The 20,785-nt window shown below is 37.8% G+C and overlaps 3 protein-coding genes and 1 pseudogene across 3 annotated transcripts in view; 2 read left to right on the top strand and 2 right to left on the bottom strand.

The window, feature by feature from the left end:
- Window positions 1-34: 34 nt before the first annotated feature.
- LOC113678770 (uncharacterized) lies at window positions 35-4,379 on the bottom strand. The gene is made up of 7 exons (XM_027195677.2): window positions 4,173-4,379; window positions 3,484-3,632; window positions 3,056-3,138; window positions 2,749-2,773; window positions 2,283-2,364; window positions 1,989-2,010; window positions 35-1,539 (listed from the first exon to the last, which is right to left on the bottom strand). The coding sequence occupies exons 1-7, from the start codon at window positions 4,347-4,349 to the stop codon at window positions 1,361-1,363; spliced, it is 717 nt and encodes a 238-aa protein (XP_027051478.2). The 5' UTR covers window positions 4,350-4,379; the 3' UTR covers window positions 35-1,360.
- A 3,932-nt stretch (window positions 4,380-8,311) lies between these two features.
- Window positions 8,312-20,785, top strand: part of LOC149041434 (uncharacterized) — a 30,374-nt gene continuing 17,900 nt past the window's right edge. The window contains exons 1-2 of the mRNA XM_089180870.1: window positions 8,312-8,398; window positions 9,416-9,488. Coding sequence (XP_089036996.1) covers window positions 9,431-9,488 — 58 coding nt within the window. The 5' untranslated portion in view covers window positions 8,312-8,398; window positions 9,416-9,430. The remainder of the gene's footprint in view (window positions 8,399-9,415; window positions 9,489-20,785) is intronic.
- On the top strand, window positions 9,820-16,895 carry LOC113678755 (uncharacterized). Its single transcript, XM_089214615.1, has 11 exons — window positions 9,820-9,877; window positions 10,005-10,040; window positions 10,385-10,550; window positions 11,022-11,137; window positions 12,259-12,429; window positions 12,871-13,211; window positions 13,546-13,822; window positions 14,957-15,092; window positions 15,777-15,885; window positions 16,006-16,087; window positions 16,726-16,895. The coding sequence occupies exons 1-11, from the start codon at window positions 9,820-9,822 to the stop codon at window positions 16,761-16,763; spliced, it is 1,530 nt and encodes a 509-aa protein (XP_089070741.1). The 3' UTR covers window positions 16,764-16,895.
- LOC113678767 (uncharacterized) lies at window positions 16,975-19,102 on the bottom strand (annotated as a pseudogene).

The following is a 20,785-nucleotide window of genomic DNA, read 5'->3' as shown; positions in this document are numbered from 1 at the left end:
AAACCTCATACTCAGTAAGTCACTGATAGCAATATTTCTTAACATACAAAACAATGATCTTTTTTATTTCAAAACATTCACAATATAAATTATTAATGTACACAACATAAATTATTCAATTTTTGCAAAGTACAGTACTTGCATATAATTTCTTACTTGCAAATTTAAACTGCATGTAGTATGTTTGTAAGAATTAAGTAAATATATTATCTTTTGAGAAAGTCACAAATTAAACTTCTAATGAAATTATGACAGTCAAAAAGGTAATAAAATATATTATTTGGTAAGTCTCCAAATAAAAATTATTGGGCTGGCAAGCTCCCTAAAAAATAGACAAATTTATCAGTTGAGTGTAAAAATTACACAGGTCAGCATTGCTTTACTGTGCTCTGGTGATTCATTTAAAAAAGAAAAAAAATGGTCTTTGCTATAAAACCAATCAAAACACTTAAACCAATCTTGACTTGGTTACACTTTTAAGCCATGCTCAAAGCTGTAACATATAGGTGTGTATTTTCAAATAGTAGTACGAGTGTCAAATACAAAAAGTCTGACTATAAGCTGATGATAATCACAGTTTGGTCCATTCAAAATTACTTGTTAAGACTATCTTTTTTTTCTGGAAATCAGAGTTTTCTATGTGAGTAGTAATTTATTTACAACTCCATCCAAATTGTGGAATTAACTGACCTGGTCAGATACTTTTGATTGAGAGAGGGTATATTAATGAAGCAGTTTCTAAAATGTTTTATCAATTCTTGACTGAGTAAAGCTATGCACCTTCCCCACAAACCTACCTTTCAAACTTCAAGTTTTAACTGAATTCTCCTTCCCTCCTCAAAAAAAAATCTGTCATATCAGTTCTGAGCAAACTTTAACCCCTCTTTTTAAACTTCCTTGAGAACTTCAATCTTTAAATGAGCCCCCTCTCCCCTCCAAAACAAAAATCATACCTTAAGTTAAAAATAATAGCTTCACCATCTGTACGTAAATTGTTTCTGTATTCAACTTAACTAGGTTTTAAACCAAGGAGATGCCTTCTGTAAAATTTTCTTTAAGTGTTCTTTACCCCTTTAAGTCCCACTAGTGACCAAGATAGAATTTCTCATTACTCTATCAGCACAATATCAAGCAGACAAGTGATGAGAATTAAGAAAAATATCAATTAGGAGATTATTGGTTGATCCAACTCCAAATTCTCCAAACTAACATGAATTGTATGACAGACAGTAAGGAGAATTACTATCGAGATCTTGGGAATTAAAGGATTAATATTAGATACCTTTGATACCTTCAGTCATGGTAAGCCCTCTTAGTAAGACTGATCAGTTCACATTTTCCTCTTCTGGTCAATTCTCGATTATGTACTAAACAAGTTAGTTTTTAGCATCATGCTCACAAATTCTTCCTGATCCACTTCATTGTCACCATCTTTATCAGCTTCTTGTATCATTTCTTTGAGTTCCTGTTCATTCAACTTTACACCACACAGCCTGGACACCTGTTTCAGATTATTTAATGATATTTTCCCTGTCTTGTCTGGAAATTGAAAAAATATATAAAACATAAATATATGATTATTTATGTGTTTCTTTATAAGTTGTGATTTATTTACAAGTATATGGCAACAATGTGAACTCCTGACTGAATAGATATCATATCTTTAAACTGATATTGTCATCATTCCTTGGAAGATATAACTAAAAATGAATGCTCAAAGAACTGAGAAATGCTCAAGAACTGAGAGAGCAGAAGTGGATGGCTTAACCTAAAGTTGCACTTTCAAGAGTAGTTAGATCTATTGTACTGTTGAGGCACTTTGCATTTGCTTCAAGCACATGAGAACTGAACCAGTGACACCCTAAAATCAGTATTCATACTCTCTAGACTGTCCTCTACAGTGCATGCAATGCAATTCATGCAATGTCCCAAAAACCTGACAAAAAAAATTAAAAGTACCATAGTTTATTTTCATGAAAGTGGCTCACCTGTGTCAAACATCTTGAAACCCTAGAGGAAACAATAATTATAGTAAATCAAGTCATAAGAAAGGTAATGAAAAGCATTATATACCACAAATTACAATCCAGCACTTATTATAAGTTTTTTTAACTCCCATTAATTGCATACTGTGCATTAGTCAAAATAAAATCTCACTGTTCCTGCCTTGAGAATCTGATAAAAAAGGCAATGAAAGAGTAAACTGAATGGTCACATCAGCAATTATGGCAAATTTTTCAGAACAATTGCAAAGAATATATCATTCCGAGCCTCTTACATACTTGGACAATTTCATTGTGTACATCTCTGCCATCCCCCTGTCTTGAAATGATGAATTCCAAGAACTCATCAAATTCAATTGATCTGTAAGCATAAATAAGCAAAAAAAAAAGGTAAAGTAACATTAGTGTCCTGAAACCACATCCACTTATTTAGTCGTGTGCAGCTGATTAAAAAAAATAACTGAGAAATTTTGGTGACATGGTTTGTTAACTTCTATCACAATTAAACAATTACTATACTTATAGTAATGTCATGTTGTCTCAAAGTCAGTTTCTCTTAGACTTCCAGAGAATGGGTACCCAGCCTAGATAAATATGGTTGGTTGAAGATGTCTTAGAGCTGCTGTTAAACTTCACTCTCCCTACCCCGCCCCTTGCCTTAATTCAACTCATGTTTTTCTTCCTTGGCTAAAAAGGAGACAGAAAGGGCTGCTTTGCAGGCTAAGCCAAGGAGAAGAAAACTTACCCAGATTTGTCAATATCCAAGTCAGCTGTTTAAAATAAAAACAAAGACAAAAAAAAAAATGATTGTAACAGTTATTGCCAATCAAGCAGGTAACTTCAACTGAGAGTATAATTTCTGGTAGCGATCTTTCTGGTATGTATGATTTACTGCTTACATGCTTCTCACTTGGGCAATAAATTTGAGTGGAAAACCCAGGTCTGAAGCTCACAGTACCAAGCTTGAACTCAGTAAGCAAGAGACATTTAGTGACAGCTTGAGGCCTTTCAGATGATCAACAGATGAATCACTAAATAGCACACTTGCTTACCTATCATGTCCTCTATAGATTCTTTTGAAATCTTAAACCCTAGAGCTCTCATAGCCTTTCTAAGTTCTTGAGCATCAATTGACCTAAGATATAAAGGTTACAAAAATTAATTAGTCTAACAATACAAAAATGGTTAAAATTTTTCATATCTTGGTTGATCCACAAATTATCCCCATAGTATTAAATACTGACAGAGAAGAGTGAATACAGTTGAATTTTTATCACCAAAAAAGGAACAGACTTCCTAGATAAGCAATATTTTGCACCAAAATTAAAGTTTAATGGCCAGTGGGAACTAAGAAAATGGTTTTCTATACAAAATATTTATCAGAATAATACATGATTAAACTCAATGACCCAATCAGTTTTACTCAGGATCAACCAATAGACTTCTGTGAGGTACTTGTACATATAAACAAGATACTAACCCACTTTTGTCTGTATCAAATACATCAAAGACCAACTTAAGATCTCTGATCTCCTGTGGTGTAAGTTGTTCATATGCTCTTGTTGTGACTCTTCCCTTCATAAATCTCCTTTGGTTCCGCAGTTCAGCTTCAAACAAAGCTTGGGACAGCTAATCAAAATATCACAAAGAGAGGTGTACTTAGGAAATGCTTACAGGCTTGAAAACATCTGCGAGTATTACTCAAACACTAATGAATATAATCGTACGCTTACCTAAAAACTTCAGTCAGTCGATCCCTAAATTAGTCAATCGCTCGATCAAGGCTCTATTAAAAGTGGGTGACAGCTATTTCACACGAAGAGGAAGTTAAACATTATAAAATTTGACTTTCCTGGCAAATGTTTAAGTTAACGTGAATACAACTGAATCTACAAAATCTGAGTTATATTGAAAGAACTGGTTGTTAATAAATTAAAAACTTACAAGGAAAACTAAACTTAACTGAAGTAACCCAACAATTACAAACTGACGCTTACATGATTTTCTAAAAGAGGGACAAAATGTGATCTACAATTTGAATTCAGCTTTCCTAAAAGGCAACGTTTGTAAATTGCAATTTCGTAAATTTCAAAGTTTCAAAAATGCTACCATATTCAGAAGAGCGTAAAATTTGGTCAATCACTCAGATTAGAGAGTCTTAAGGCTTACCCTTTCTCTCGAGGACGTACCGCCACGACTGCTACCTGCTACACTCAGTGTCTCAGATGCCATTTGTTGCACCATGGTTTTGTTCGGTACAGTGCCCAGCTCAAGGGATCTTTCGCGGTCAGTAACAGACTTGCTCGATTTCTTCTTTCCTTTCTTCTTCCCCACTTTTTTTGGCATGACGAATGGAAACAACTTAGATGAACTTCGTGCATGTATTTCTATTAAGATCAGTGCATATTACAAGTGATGCATAGTGGCGCAGATTAAAGATGGGAAAGTAACTTGTCCACCATATTGTTTACTTCGTTGTCATGATCTTTCCTCGACCCAGTTCTCCTCAAGCAGCTGTCAGTCTGCCACTGTCCAGGCTATTCGCTCTATTTACACAGAGGTCTTCCAGTAACGAGAGGTAACGGGCGATTTCTAAGCGTTCTTTTTTGGGGGGGAGAAGCGCGATACTAAGCAGCGTAGGAATCTGTGGCCAGAGAAACAACTGCGAAAAACAAAACGACTGAAAATATACAGCACGAGTCATTGGATTAGACGTTCTTTTTCCCTCGCTTTCTCTCATGGCGTTGTTTCACTAGTATTGCGCTCCCCGGAAAATTAGAAGGACGCCTGGTCGCAGATTGTTACGTTGGGTCGACGTTCGACTTGCGTGGGCATAACTAATGAATCTTTTAAATATTGTCGGTTTTTCCCCAAGTACGCTTGATTGGTTTTAAGGGCCCATGACACGAAATCTTTTTTCGTATTTTATGCAGGTTAATAGCTCTATTTAAAATTAGAAATAATCGACCTTTGCGCCTAGCGAGTTCTCCTTGACCATTCTTTTGTGCATTGAAGGTACAATTTGGCGGCCAGAAAGTTTCACCATTAAGCACGCGGCCAAATCGATCATGTTACAGCTTGTGACGTAGAAAACTTTGAAGACACGTCGGCAACTATGGTAGAGAAAGGAGAAATCTAGAAGAAAGAACGAATGTATTGCGTGGCTGAAGTGCTAAATGGTGTTAACTACAAGAATAATACACATATATCGGGTATTTCTATATACTACATTCCAAAGGATGTAGCTGTATGGCCAAATGGGCGCGTTCGATCGCCGACATTGAGGAGATTTTAGTCTTCAATGTCGTTGGCTTTATGCTCCGTACCGGCTTCGAAGACGGCTGTTACGAACACGTACCACCAGACAAATCAAGGGAAGACAATCAATGAATTAAGCTAAAAGAATGCTGATTAAGGAACCTGTTCCCACACCGTAAACGATTGTTCAACTTTCTTTTCAGCTGACATGTCGCAAGCAAACAATGGTGAGCTCCTCACTGTAGTTTGTTTCACTAGTTGAGATGTACTATTACTCCTTGTCTTTCGACATGACTACATTTGCGCTTTTCTCAGTATCATATGAAAATCCTATCAGTTGTAGTTTCCATCGTATTTTGTTACCAGGATTACATAATTTTTAATAAAGTTCATGCCCTTTCTTTAACTGACCGATATCCTATTAGGCGAACAGCGCGAAACCTCTGGCATAAACACGAGCTCGAAGGGGCTGTGTATTCTCCTAACTTAAGTTTCCGAAAATCCATCCCACGAGCCATCAATTCCCCCCTGCCCTCAAGAAACTAAAAAGGTTATAACAGTAGCAATATCAATGTGATAACAGCACTGCAACGAGATAAATGAAGAAACCGCGCAAATTTTATTGAATTAGATGGTAGCGAATCCAAGTGCTGTGTTTAAGTCTGTATCAAGAATACTGGTGTCAGTTATTTGCCATTGAGCGAAATGGGTCATATGGCAATGCTGCACTTACACTAAAGAAGTTTTTATCAATTAAAATCCCGATTTGAGATTTATTTAAATCAGATGACTATAAACTCACTCGTTTTCCGTTTGACTGGCTCGACGACGATAGCCTCTGTCTTTATAATCTCTGAGGAAAAGAGCAACTTGCAGTGAAACCGCCCAATAATTTCTCGGCGACAAATCATCGTGCCTCGTGATACAGCTGATTCTTTCTTCAGAAGTTAGCTTGTGGTTTGCTAAGGGAATTACTCTGCGGCAACGAAACTCTAGAACCCTGACGAAGAAGAACCGTCGCCGCACTTCGTGCGAAGGAATAAAATTGGTCATATGGCAATGCTGCACTTACACTAAAGAAGTTTTTATCCATTAAAATCCCAATTTGAGATTAACTTGAATCAGATGACTATAAACTCACTCGTTTTCCATTTGACCGGCTCGACGACGATAGCCTCTGTCTTTATAATCTCTGAGGAGAGGAGCAACTTGCAGTGAAACTGCCCAATTACTTCTCGGCGACAAATCATCGTGCCTCCTGATACAGCTGATTCTTTCTTTAGAAGTTAGCTTGTGGTTTCCTGAGGGAATTACTCTGCAGCAACGAAATTCTAGAACACTGAGGAAGGGGAACTTTCGCCGCACTTCGTTCAAAGGAATAAAATGTTATGTCAACAGAAATGAACACAGCTAGCCACTCTTACCATAGATTTCACAATAGAAAAGAAAACACAAACGCAACAAACTAAACATTCAGTAACGAGAGTTTTTTGTTATAATCTTGACCTGAACACTGCAGGCGAGAAACCTGAGAGAGATCGTTTTTAGCAAATTATCATATTGCTCAAATGTCTAGAGCAATACCAGCAATTCCAACATGGACAAATTATAAAAAGTTCAAAACTTCACTGGACGAATTGATCTAGGACTTAGAAAATATGACCATATTCCCGAAGGACTAAAATCATTGAATTGGCTCCTTATTAAAGATAGACTTAAATTGAATGACGCAACTATGGTTTTCAAATGCATTCATAATCTTGCTCCTGATTACCTTGCAAATAAGTTTAGGCTACGTTTTTGTGTTCATGACAGGAAAACTCGATCAGCTAATACCCTGGATATACCTTTTTGCCGCCTTTCAACTGGTCAGAGGTCTTTTGCTTATAGAGAAGCGAAACTGTGGAACTCATTGAGCAGCAATCTTAAGTGTTTGGAATATCCCAAGAAATTTAAGCGTCAATTTACTAAGCTGCTATTAGGTTAACTTCATTATTCAATATTTTTATTCTTCTGATATATATATTTAGCTGTAACTATAATTCAATATTCTTTAATTTTAGTTTTATTTCTTTTAACCATTTAAATCGATGCAGAAAAACCCTCTCAGGGAGCTTCGATAAAGATCTGTATCTGTATCTGAATACATTTTTCACTAAATGTGGGCGGCGAAGAAATGTGATAGAAAATCTTACAACATTGATTCTACGTTTTATCCGCCTTTATGCTCTTCATTTACTACATTACACCGATCTGATCACCAGTTACATCCTACGCACACCAGCAGGATCAACATCCGCGACTGCTCTCTTTTGACACCCAAACTTGATGATCGAAGGGGGAGGAATTTTTTTACAAGCGTCTTATAATTGGCTGCAATTTTTTCTCTTTTCTCAATTTCGCTTCCGTTGTTAGGTCAAGGGCATTGTCGCACGAAGAAGGGCTCGTAATGAAAAGTCCCCGCTTGAAAAGAGATTTTTAAAGAAAAAATATACTGCGTCGTAATCTTTTTCGATGATAATGTGTGGGAAAATATTTGTTTCAGTCTCTCAGATGATTCAAACGTGGGAGGGTACCAGTTCGTAGTGAGCCAGGTAGCCGGGATGCTACCTTTTTCAACATCATGCAAAATTAGTAATCTCGGTTATCGTTAAGCTTTCATAAAATGCATGGGTTTTAAATCATTGAAACTTTCTTTGAAAGAGTACAGGTAAAAGTGCTTCTTAACAGCAATGTTGACATAAATCCTCTTACCTTAATACCATCAGGTTCAAGGATGGTACAGCTGATTGAATGGTAATCATACATAATTAATATTTCTGCTCTGTTTTAGTTTGAATATAGATCAGTCTCACCTCAGAGAGATACAATTTCGGGAGAAAACGGCTAAATCGTTATTTAGTTCTTGCTTCTACAGATCAATATATCATATATCAAGGTAAAATAAGTACTTCCTTTATTACAAATAGAAATTAAAAAAACTAAGTCGATAAGCGTAAACAATAATTCCAATGAATAGCTTGCATTATTGATAGTATAGTTGTTATAAATATAATTAGCCCACAGACTCCACTAGTAATTTAGCGCGATCGCAGTCAAAAGATTGAGAAGGAATTCGGAAATTAACTTCTGTCCACGTAAGTACACTAAACTGTTATTTCCCTTTTGTTTTTACAGATCTTCCAATACTATTTTGCAGTCCAGTCTGAAATGAAATTGTACTCTAGATAAATATGCTCCAAATTAGGTTGTTCTAAGATTTGACTTGTGTTTTCATTTTTTCAAATGACAAAATCGCTTTAATGGTTTTCCATAGTAAGGCTGTAACAAGAACATAGCTTAACCCCTAGAAACCTAAGAATGAAGTTTTTGTGTGCAGCAAAGAAATGTAACTTGACACTCTTAAACTGCCACCACGTGTTATTGACCAGACTCATATGTGAAGTCGAGTGCTTGTACGAGGCATGTTCTCACATCTGGGTCAGTTTCCGCTCCAACAGTGCTGTGAAAAAAGTCCTTGAATGAAAAAAGTCCTTGAATGAAAAAAGTGTATAAACTAAATCTGTTTACCAAGATCGTTTTTAGTACAATCTGAATAAAAATCATCATATTTAATATTCAAGTCATCATATTTAATGTCACATTTATTGTTGATTTGTTCGCTTTTATAGAACCAGTATCGAAGTATTTTTGTTAGCTTTTTTTAATCATCCGCAATTCTTTTTCCGCGCCTGTCATGCCATCCCATTTGTGGTGTTATTAGTTTATAATCTCTTGTCACAGCTGACGAGATAGGCGAAAAAAGAATCACAGGAAAAAAAGCAGAGATCACAAAAACTCACAGGATTGAAACTGACTTAGTTGATTCGAAAACATCTTGGATTGCTGAGGCAGTTTCCAGTAATAAGTGATTGAAATAGACTACATCATTATTTTTCACTAACCAAGTAGTTTTTTCAGGCGAAAAACAAGCAACGCATGGGGTGGTTTTTTGTAAAATAATGTCATATACATGTCTTTACTGAATTTAGATTAAACAACTGAATTTTATGGATTTGCCTCGCTGAGGTGCCGATATTGTGCTCTATGCAAGATTTGTTTGAGAAGAACCGTTACTATGTCATAACTGATATAAATTGCGCCCTATTATGCAGGATTTTGTTGAAAAGATGAATATTGTGTGCGCGTTTGTGGGAATGGCATTTCTCCTGATGGACCTCAACTCTGGTAACCTTAATGTGATATGTTTAATTAACAGATTAATTGCAACGAATCGCGAAAATTTCGATGAGACAGATATAAGCGAATGTGTGTAAAAGAGCAAACAAATAAAAATTGATAGGCATCGGATTAAAAAAGTTTCTAAATCAAATAGCTGAAGAGAGATCAATCACTGTGTTACAAGGAATATAGGGTGCAAAGAAGAGCAAATCGTAAGAACCAAAGATGAAGTAGTCACGAGAGCCAATCAGAATAAAGGTAGTACGTGTATCGGGCTTGAGGGCGGGAAAACGAGAATCGTGATTGGTTTTAACATTGCAGTTGGTTGGTTACAAGGATGCAGCGAGTTTTAGACCAATCGCAGAGCAAAAAGAGTTTAAACTTTCCAAAGCTGGGTATTAAATAACCACTGATAACTCTTGAGTTACAATTTACCACTTTCCTTTCGTGACAATGATTTCAAAACTAATAATTCAGTTTCCAATTTCTTCTCAAATCCTTATTCGCATCCTCATTTGATAGGCCAAACCTCGTCCACTAATGGTGCTCTTACCAAAGGTAAGTCTTTATATTTTGTAATGGGGGGGGGGGGGGGAGAGAGGGAGGGTGTAGATGGATTTTTAAGCCGAAAAATTGCGTAGATTATTAAATTTCTCCGAGTCAGAACTCAAGATATCAAATGTTTAACTTAAAAATATGGAAAGTTTTGATTCAGTTGTCCACTTTAATTGAATAAGCTATGGAGTGCCTTGTATCGCCGCTAAGGTTTATTTCTTTGTCATGCTGTGTGGTACATATGGCGACGGGTAGTTATTAACCTCATACGAAAATAGACACGTGGTCAAATGTTGAAATGACGACGACGAAAATGACCACGCCTTTTGTGACTATTTCTTTTCCAGCTCAGAAAGGGGAGAAAAAGACCATTGGCGGCCCAAGGTTACAACAACTAGCAGACTTGGTACAACAAGCTCTGGGTCTTACTCCACAACAGACCTTCCAAATTTACGGCTATGGCTGTTGGTGCGGCATTGGTGGGATGGGAAGAACCGTGGATAAGTTTGATTTGTAAGTTAAGGGAGAAGAATAATGAAGGGGACTCGCAATACACCTTCGAAACGTCGCAATTTATACCCCAAATGACTCGGTACATCGTGAAACAAAGAACAGAATTTGATTACTATTGTCGTTCATCAAGATTATCAACCACAACCTTTATGTCTTTTCACAGTATCGTTCGATTCCTATTCAGCATTCTTGCTTTCCTTTTCCAATTCCTTCTTCCTTTTTACTCAGAAAACGAAGTTGTTTTCTGTGTTTCGGCAGTCATTCCTTCCTTCGTCTCCTGTTAACTTTTAGTGAATCTTCTGACCAGTACATAGGGGTTTCGCAATCGCTTTTGTGCTGTAGTCAATTGTTTAGGTGTGTGTGTGTGTCTGTGTGTATGAGTGCATTTTTAATAACTTTAGGCACTCACTGGTCAACTTGTTCGATGGAAGTTAAAAAGGAAGATCTATTTTTTTTTTCTTTTAACTTCAGTTGTTGCAAAGCCCACGATTTTTGCGAGCTTAACTTAGTTAAACCGGATAAATGTGGTGGTAACTTCCGCAATATTGATCAGAGATTCGAGTACGACGCAGCTACTGACACTTGCAGTGAGTATTATCAATATTTTTTGTGTATAATATCTGTTTTAAGTTTTGTCGTTGTGTGTATCATATTGCCAAAGTCCTTGGCGTCTACGTTCCTCACAGTCATCTGTTTCGTCTCGGTCACGTTGTACGATAAGGATTGACCGTGAGGGCACGGACGAAAATCTCCGAACAATTCTTAATGGCGAGAACACAGCGGTCAAACGTCGCGCATGCACACGGAGGCCAATTTTGGTCTGTTTCGCGCCAATTTCCCCGTAAAAGAAGGAAAAAATAAGAAACACCTGTACCGCGAAATATGCTAAAAAACAATATAACGTTCAGAGAAATCTGTACAACGAGACAAAGTGTTTTATTTCATACATACTGAGATTTACACCGTGAAGTACTATTTTTCGTGTCTCTGATTGGACGAACGATGTATTTTCACAGTTGTTCGCTTCCAATCCTTGAAATGTGTCGGTCAGTAAGAGAAAATCTCAGTATGTATGAATTAAAAACATCATACTATTGAAAGTGCTTCAACGATTTTATTCACGAGTTACGGTGCAAAAAGAAAGTCACTCGTTTGCTGCCTTCACTCGTTCGTTTTTTTGACGCATAGCAACTCGTGAATAAAGATCGTTCAGGCACTTTGCACACATTAATCTCTTTATCCCCCGCCCCTTTAGGAAAGGGAAAAAGGAAAAATCGAGACTTTTCGAAGACGTAAATTATGTGAGGGTTTTATCAAACCAGTTTTACAATTTGGACCTACCATCACTTACAGGCATGCGTGGTTGTTAATAGCAGTTGTGCGACAATTTTGTTCCGACAGCCTAAAAATATGCCACTTAGTCAGTACAACGTTCGTGCATGCACAGCCCGTTGATCGCTGTTTTATTAGAAAGGCCTTGGTCCAATAGCTGGTGGGCATGTCCGGACTTTCGGCTTGTTTTGGGTTATGGGTTTCTGTTTTATAGCTCCAAAACCCTCACTTCGGAAACGGCACTACGTCCAACACTCTTCCCGTGAGAATGAGTTTTGTGTAAGAATAAAAAATGATTCTCAAACAAAGGCTCCACGGAGCCGTTGGGTACCTCGGATGTAGCTTATTATTATATTCCATTCTTTTTCTTTTTTAGCTCCCGCGAGTGAATATAATTCAAATGATCCAGAAGTGGGGAAGTGTGGTTATGCCGCATGTCTTTGCGACTCAGAGCTACTCCGGTGCTTTAAACGATTCAGGAACGTCCTTGACTTAGATACTTATGCCGGATGGAGGGCAAGAAATCCAAGAGACTGCCCTATTCCATGTAAATTTTAAACGATACTTAAGAAACATATCTTCAATTATTCAGTGGCAAGCGGGAATCTTAATTTCTGATCAGAAGTTGTACTCAAAAGCTCCCAAATTCCGCCAGATATTGCCTCAGTCAGCGAAAGTCACATAATTTCAATATGCATGCGAGATTCGCCTTGTGAAAGACACGCCCTTTATTTCCGTCTTTGAAGGGGTGATGAGGGAAGCAGAAGGAGAGAGCAACGATTGGATCACGTGCGAGAGGAAGAATGCACATACAAAAAAACGACATGTCGTTTTCCCGCGCTCCTATACATGCACGTATCTGGCCACTAGAGCTTTCCCCGCAAACGGGAGTGATCTCAGTGAAAATAACTCGAAGAGCTGTTATTTTGGGAATATGGAGAATCTCCTCTCTTGATTTAATCCTCTCTTGTTCTGCTCATAATTTCAGCTGGTGGTTTATGCAAGACCAAGGCAGATGTTATCGTCTTGATCCAAGACAGCCGGAGCATTTCTGAAGGGATTCGTTCAAGTGTACAATGTATAGTGAGAACGCTACTGACTTCACTGAACAGCGATGACACTGACTACAAGTTTGTGATGGGAAGATACGGTTCAAAGACAAAAACGAATAGTTGGGGTTCAGCAGCTAGTGCAATCTACTACGTGAATTATGAATACCTCAAAGGAGGACTAGGCCCCTACAACCGCTTAATTCGCGTCCTGAAAAATCAAGTCCCAAAGAAGTTCGCCGAACGTTCAGCTCACAGGAAGGGTAAAGATCCAGCGAAGGTATAGGGTTACGTTCAGGATTTTGGGATGGGAGGGGTGGGGCGGGGGCAACATACCTCATACTGGAATTTGGAAGTTCGTAGCAGTCAATCACAATTTTCCATTGTCTGTAACCTTATTGATTACTGAAATGACTTCAACAATGTTCAAAACTAGAGTGAAACTACGAGGTCCAGCCAAGTGGTTTTCTTTTGATTTCACTGCCAAACCAGATATGAAAATTTACGCAGAATTCCTTGTATCAAAAATGTGCCTAAACCTTTATCCTAGTCAATCATTCTTCCCTTTTTGGGTTTAATTTCAATGCGGACTTAAATCTCCACCTTATTTTCAGATCGTTGTGCTCTTCACTGACGGAAATACAGAAAGCGGCGATGGGGAGTTATTGGACACCTTCAAGCTCCAAAATACAGAGAGAGTGATAAGAGCTAACAACATCAGTCTTGTGGGTGCTATTATTCCCAACGTAAACGGCACACAGCGAATAGATCAACTGAAGAGCATTGTGTCTGATCCAAGGGATGGAATCGAAATGGAACTTACCGAGGCAAACTTGAACGAAATCGCCGATGACCTCGCTTTTCGTATTAGAAGACTATTATTCTGTCGAGGTGAGAGGTTTTCTTTAATTTTTTTTTACTTTGGTCACAGTGAGTTACGTTCGTATAACAACATTCTTAGGTTAAAATGATTTCAAAGATATTTAATGAGGTCACTGTTAACTGGATAGGCATTTTTATAATCATCATTACAATCATCATCGTTATCAGAATCAACGGTATCGTCATCGTCACTATCATTATCGCTCTCATTATCACTCTCATTGTCATTGTCGTTATCGTTATCGTTCTCATAATCATTGCCGTTGCCATTGCCATTGAAATTGCCATTGCCCTTGCCCTTACCATTGCCATTGCCATTGCCATCGCCATCACCATTGCCACTGGTATTGTAATAATCATTGTCAGTGCCACTGCAATTGTCACCGCCATTGCCATCATCATTGCCATTGTTATGGTCATTGTCATGGTCTTGGTTACTGTCATTGTCGTTATTGTTGTCGTCCTCGTTATCATAATCATTGCCATTGTTATGGTCATCGCCATGGTCATGGTCATGGTTACTGTCATTGTCGTTATCGTTATCATTACCATATTCATTGCCATTGTCATGGCCATGGTCATTGTAATTGTCATTTTCATTGTCATGGTAACTGTAACTGTCGTTATAGTTATAGTTATCACTAAAATAATCAATGTCATCTCCTTTGCCATTTCCCTTGCCATTGCCACTTTCATTGTCATTGTCATGGTCATTTTCATTGTTATTGCTATTGCCATTGCAACTGTCATAATCATTATCATTGACATTGCCATTATAATTGTCATGTCATTGTCATGTTATTGTCATGTCATTGTCATGTCATTGTCATGTCATTGTCATGTCATTGTCATGTCATTGTCATGTCATTGTCATGTCATTGTCATGTCATTGTCATGTCATTGTCATGTCATTGTCATGTCATTGTCATGTCATTGTCATGTCATTGTCATGTCATTGTCATGGTCATTGTCATAATCATTGTCATGGTCATAGTTATTGTTATTGTCATTGTCGTTATTTCTATCGTATTATTATTATTATAATCATCATCACATTTATTGTCATTGTCCTTTTCATCGTTGTTATCATTATCATTTTCTTTGGTGTTTTTCTTATCGCTGTATATTTTAATCACATCGAAGTTTCCTACACGGTGAAAGTTTTCACCCCTCAAACAAGTATCGTCACGTCAGAGTTCCGTTTGTTCACCCTGCTCGTCGGAAGCGGTGGAAAAATGACAGAAGACTTGTTGTTACATGCCCCAAGGACAACCTCAGGGTAGGCTAATAACCAATAATTTCTTTAGATTGTAAAATCAATTCTCCTTTCTGCCTGCCATACTTTCCTTCTAATGTCAGTATTCCCTATAGTCTACATTTTTCTCAATTCTTATCACCTGTGTGTTTGACAGCACAATAACAACGGAAAGGAGAAATTGTCTTTCGGTCATACGTGAAAGTGAAAGTATTAAAACTCCTTGATCTAAGAATCACTTCAAAGACCTTTAAAATCTGAAAACATCGACATCGTGTTTGTTACAACTCAGCGGTACATTAGTGGACTACGTAATTCTAAGGACTTTTGACAAAACAAAGAGCAACTTGCCAGATTTTCCTTTATGATGCATTATTAATCTCGGTTGCCATTTTGGCAGTATTCTTCGCAATCGTTGTTGGTGGGGCAGAGAGTACGTACCTAAACGACACCAAAAAACGGCTGCAGAGGTGATTACCATTCTGGAGAAGAACCCATAGGCAGGGTGATCTCAGAGAACTTAGATGCGTGATAATTTCTACAATGCTTTCTCAATGTAGTACGTTCAAAACTAACAAATAGTTATCAAAACGTTCGGAAATATCATGAAGGAACTGAAGATAACCCATAACGAAAATTTGTGTCTTACATCTCAATGCTTGAACAAAATTGATGACAAAAAGTTCACTAATTTTTTTTCGCCCTCAGAGTTTCACTCGAATACGAGGTCAGTGGCATTGATGTTGGGGACATCACAGAGGTGAGAATCAGATCAGCCAGACGAATCCAAGGTCAGGCAGGCTGGCAACTAAGAAAGGTACAATACATGTAATAAAGAGACATCATTGTTTACGTTCTTTATGCTTTTCCAGTCACCTTTGTAACGCTGTTTTAGTCTCAAAAAGCGTTTTTGTTTTGTTCTGCTTTTTTTTCCTAGGTTGAAGTTACACAGGGTGACCAAACTGTAACTGCAGTATTCAACGAGAACATTGCAGCCTTCGATGGCAGTTGGAAATCTGGTAGGGAAAAATATTTAAGCCTTTGTATTTTTTCATCATCTAAGTTTCTTTGTACTCCTTCATGGGCGGGGTCTTCCTTAGCGGTGGAGATGGCAAAGTTTCTGTGGGAGTCCTGTGGGACTTCTGTCCATTGTGAATCTTGTTGGCTGTTTAGGACAAAGAACCTTCTAAGGGAAGACGATACCAAAAAAAGGATAGTGGAAATAATTTTAAAACTTATTTATATCTGAAGAGATGGCAAATTTGAGTAAAAGCGCGCTTTGAAATGCACTGAAGGAGGCGAAAAAGGAGCCCAAAGTGGTCTGGCAATGTATTTGTGATTTCTAGGAGATATAACTTATGTCAGATCTCATTTTGTGCCTATAGAAGATGAAAGTTCATCTTTAAGCCGAAAAATAAACTCACAAAGAAACTATAAAGTTTCTCCTCAACCCCAGTTTCCACGGCGCTAAGTGACAATCGTTTCTGTCACTTCCCTGGACTGGATGCAAATCCACCGCAAGAATGTCTTTTTATAATCCCGGGTAGAGAAAGACATTCTAATGATAAACAATGGTAAAGAGCGATGTCTAAGAGACACAACTTATTTTCGCTCGTCTCGAATGATCAATAGCCTCATGTGATAACGTGTTTTTCAGCCACACCAAGTGAGCCTGAGGAATCAGTAGATGCATAAAGTCATTCTCGAAGAAGGAAACCAGTAGAAGTGCAGAAAGCTTAAGATGTAATAATCAGGTTGTTATACATCGTATAAATATAAAAAGTCTAATTGATAAATATGAATGAATTAAATGATTAAATTAAATCAACCGGTAGTATTTTAGTCTCCTTTCATCCTGTCTATTTTGATAATATTCTACTTTGTTTTTGCCTTTGAGAACTTTTCCCCGATATGAAAATTTGGGTTTCGTTCTATATCCTCTACTGTTACAGCTTTGCGTGAGGCAACTTAAGTCCGGGCATATAATAAAAATATTGGGAAAATCATCGTGGTTATTTCTCTAGATCTAAAGAACACTTTCGATATCGTCGACCACAACATTCTTCTATCTTAGCTTGACCCTAATGGTACATCTGGGAATTCATTAAAATGGTTGCAGTCGTATTTAGAGAACCGCACACAACAATGCTCAGTTAGTGGGTCCTTATCTGACAGCCATGTACTAACCTGCAGTGTCCCTCAGCTAGGGGAGGAGACTATCCTCAGTCCACTGTTATTCTTATCCTATATAAATGAGATTCCAAATTGTTTGTCAAACTGTGAACCGAGGATGTGCGCCGATGACCGCCATCTCACATATGCGGATAATGATTGAGGCAGCATTGAATCAAGTCTTGGTGAGGACCTAAACTGAATATGCATACTTGGTTAACTGCAAAAAAACTTTGAATATGAATAAAACCGAACTTGTACCGTTAGGATCTGGCCAAACGCTAAATACTCTTCTACTTCTCAATTAGTCACAGTGAACGGTACTTGGGTAAAATAGGCTTTAACTAAAAAATTCTTGGTGTAATTTCTGGCAGAAAATACAGTATGTCCGGTCGTTCGGGTGGTGATTCCGGATTCGAGGATGCTCTTACCTTATGAACATGCCATAATCTAGTTGCCCTATGCAGTTCATCCTGCAAGACAGACATGTAGCAGAACCGGAGACATTGTACATAAATTACATCGCTGTCACAATACAGCCCACTATCTCTCATATCTTTGGAGTATGTTATCCACCAATCAGCTCACCCCTGTCGTAACTGACTCCACCAAGCTTCAATCCGTTGATTTGAAATTGAAGAACCGTACAAAAGATTCTTTTAATCTGCAAATGCATCAGCAGCTCTCTTCTGAAAAAACACTGTATTGCTGCCATATTGACGTTCTCTGTGCCATTGTCAGCACGGACAATGTGTGGACCACCCCGTACTGAGTGGACAAAATCTAGAAAATATTTTGCTGTGACACACGGGTAATTTTTCCTTGTTCCCACCTCTTATCAAAGTATACGCTCGCTGCATCCGTCAATACAGCCGTGAATGCAGAAGCCGAAAGGTTTAAGTTTGTTGTAGCCATCGACATGCCAAATGTAGTTGGGTCCCTCACCTCGGTAGTTCCTCCGCCTGGGCCTGTTTCTCAGGCGTCGATCTACTCCTGCCGGGTCCACTATTCTTAGCACATGACAAACAGTTTCTTTGCCAATAACAAGATTATGACCTTGTAATAGTCTTTACCACATTCCAAGATAACCAACGATTCTGTCACTACCGCTTAACTCGGTCTCAACAGCTTGTAAAACAGCATCAATGTCACTTGGGTTATACCTTCTACGTAATCCTCTGTGAGCCAAAATTCTCTGACGCAAACTTAAAACAATGTAAATAAAAAGTCGCGAAAAAAGAGTCGCGAATAAAAAGTCGCGGAAACAACACTTCCCGTTTGTATTTACATTCGTAAAAAAAATTGTCACAAAAATGCCTGATAAATGAAAAAAATAGTATCCTAAAGGTGGTTGTAGGTGGTTGTAGGTGGTTGTAGGTGGTTGTAGGTGGTTGTAGGTGGTTGTAGGTGGTTGTAGGTGGTTTCAGGTGGTTTTAGGTGCTTGTAAGTGGTTTTGGGTGAATTCAGGTCATTGCATGTCTTCGTAATTACCCAGGCAGAAAGACAAGAAACCAACATTGCGGAACATCTGTTTAAATTTCAATGCCCGACTTGGGAGATCTTGGACTATTGGCGATTGACAATACTTTTTTATTTTATCAATACCTTATTACTTCGATCAAAATTGACAACTGATTCCACAACAGCTCAGTGTCCGTGCAAAGTTACAAATAATCACTCACCCGTTCCTCCTCAAAGTTCACTATTATGTCCTCGGCGATTCCTCTTTCCCTTAGAAATCCACTTATCTGAAGGATTAAAAGGGTCGGTTGCACGTTCAATAACGCTAATAAACTGCTCTTAATTTAGATTTATGGTCATTTTACCTCTTTCAGTGCATCATCTGTCGCTGACGACGCCATTTTCCCGCGAGTGTTGTGCTTTGAGCCCACGGTAAAAGTCGCGACAAAAGAGTCCCGACAAAGTCTCGACAAAAAAAGTCGCGACGGAGAAGTCGCGACAAAAAAAATTGCGAAAAAAAAGGAAGGTGTTAAAAAAAAAAAAAGTCGCCAAAAAAAGGAAAGAAGAGTGAAAATTTTGGAAGACACTTAAGGGACTCCGTAGCCCATCCAATGGCTCGCATGACCAGGAAATAACACAAAGAAAATTGTTTGTACAGGAGCCTTAAGGCTTTTCAAGTAATACACAGACTACGTTTTCGAGGTAAGTGTTTTCGAGGACAGTGTTTTCGAGGTCAGTGTTTTCGAGGTTTGAGTTTTCGAGGTCAGTGTTTTCGAGGTCAGTGTTTTCGAGGTCAGTGTTTTCGAGGTCAGTGTTTTCGAGGTCAGTGTTTTCGAGGTTTGAGTTTTCGAGGTCTTCTTTTTTCAACGTCTGACAGAGGTCAACGGGACACCAAGCAGGTTGTCGGAACTTTGATGAAGTTGCGTAATATAACATCAGGGGTGATATGTTTCAGGGAAATTTTAGTAACCCTAATCTCTGAAATTGCTTCAAATCGGGAAGCGGAGCGAGCATACCACAAAGTAAACAAAACAATTTTATAATAAGTTGGTATTATTCAGAGTAAAAGATTAAATTGACTGAGAATAAGAAACCACGAAAAGAACAGTGACATTTGAAACGAAGTGTGATAAACAGAACTTGCAAATCTCGCGAGATGCATGTAGCTTGTATGTTCCCTAAGATTACCGCACTTTTCAAAATTTCAAAATTTTTTTTTTAATATTAATGAACTTTATTCTACACACATCAGTTACAAATGATATTACTTACATCAAATACCACTAGTAGAAACGCACTTAAGATACACTATTTACAAAAGGAATGGTTATTTACATTTACACCTGACCAACGGGAGAATTTACATGATACTTACATGATATTTGCTTGATACACACACACACACACACACACACAAAAAAATCACTTATTGTACTTACGTCTATAAATTTGTTTTCTTGTACTTACAATTACTTAACTTAATTCCTTACTAAAACAAAAGATTGATTAGCTACATTACTTATGAAACATTGTTATAGGATATTATTTACTCTGTTCAGACTATTTAATTGATGCCATTTACACGTACACTATTGATTTTAGGCTTGAGAAGCATTCATTGGTAATACTGTACAAATTATAGTAAATTTTCAACGCGAAGTTTAAGGAGTAATTTCTTAATAAATTCATTAAAGTCACTCTTTTTTCGAACTTAGTTTTTGACAATATAAGAATTATTTGGCGAAGAGTAAGCATTAGTTGAATTTAGTTAGTTTTTTTGTCATTTCCATTATGCAACATTCCAAAAAGTTTCTCGGCCATTGTTGGTGAATATTTCGAATTGTTTGTTTTGTTAAACCAGGAAATAACTTCATCAAAGAAGGACTTAGCCTCTTCACGTTCAACAAAGGAATGCAGAATGGAATCAAATTCATTACGGATAGAGACATTTACCGCACTTACAAGCAGCATCCTTACGAGTCCCAAACGCGAAATAGATCGAGACAATCGGCTCTCGGAACCTACGACACACTGGAATTACTTTGTTCCAATTTTAGTTCTTGGCTTACGCTGGGTGCCAGAGG

This window comes from Pocillopora damicornis, chromosome 8, assembly GCF_964200805.1.
Source record: "Pocillopora damicornis chromosome 8, jaPocDami1.2, whole genome shotgun sequence".
Lineage (NCBI taxonomy): Eukaryota > Metazoa > Cnidaria > Anthozoa > Scleractinia > Pocilloporidae > Pocillopora > Pocillopora damicornis.
Note: the sequence above shows the minus strand (reverse complement) of the source record. Positions and strands in the feature narration are given on the sequence as shown.

Excerpts from the sequence above, each read along its gene's own strand:
- LOC113678770 (XM_027195677.2), bottom strand. The coding sequence starts at position 4,349 with ATGCCAAAAAAAGTGGGGAAGAAGAAAGGAAAGAAGAAATCGAGCAAG. Across the intron at positions 2,774-3,055 it reads ATCTATAGAGGACATGATAG|CTGACTTGGATATTGACAAA; the intron begins GTAAGCAAGTGT and ends TATTTTAAACAG. Across the intron at positions 2,011-2,282 it reads TACACAATGAAATTGTCCAA|GGTTTCAAGATGTTTGACAC; the intron begins GTATGTAAGAGG and ends TGTTTCCTCTAG.
- LOC113678755 (XM_089214615.1), top strand. The coding sequence starts at position 9,820 with ATGCAGCGAGTTTTAGACCAATCGCAGAGCAAAAAGAGTTTAAACTTT. Across the intron at positions 10,041-10,384 it reads TAATGGTGCTCTTACCAAAG|CTCAGAAAGGGGAGAAAAAG; the intron begins GTAAGTCTTTAT and ends TTTCTTTTCCAG. Across the intron at positions 15,886-16,005 it reads CAGGCTGGCAACTAAGAAAG|GTTGAAGTTACACAGGGTGA; the intron begins GTACAATACATG and ends TTTTTTTCCTAG.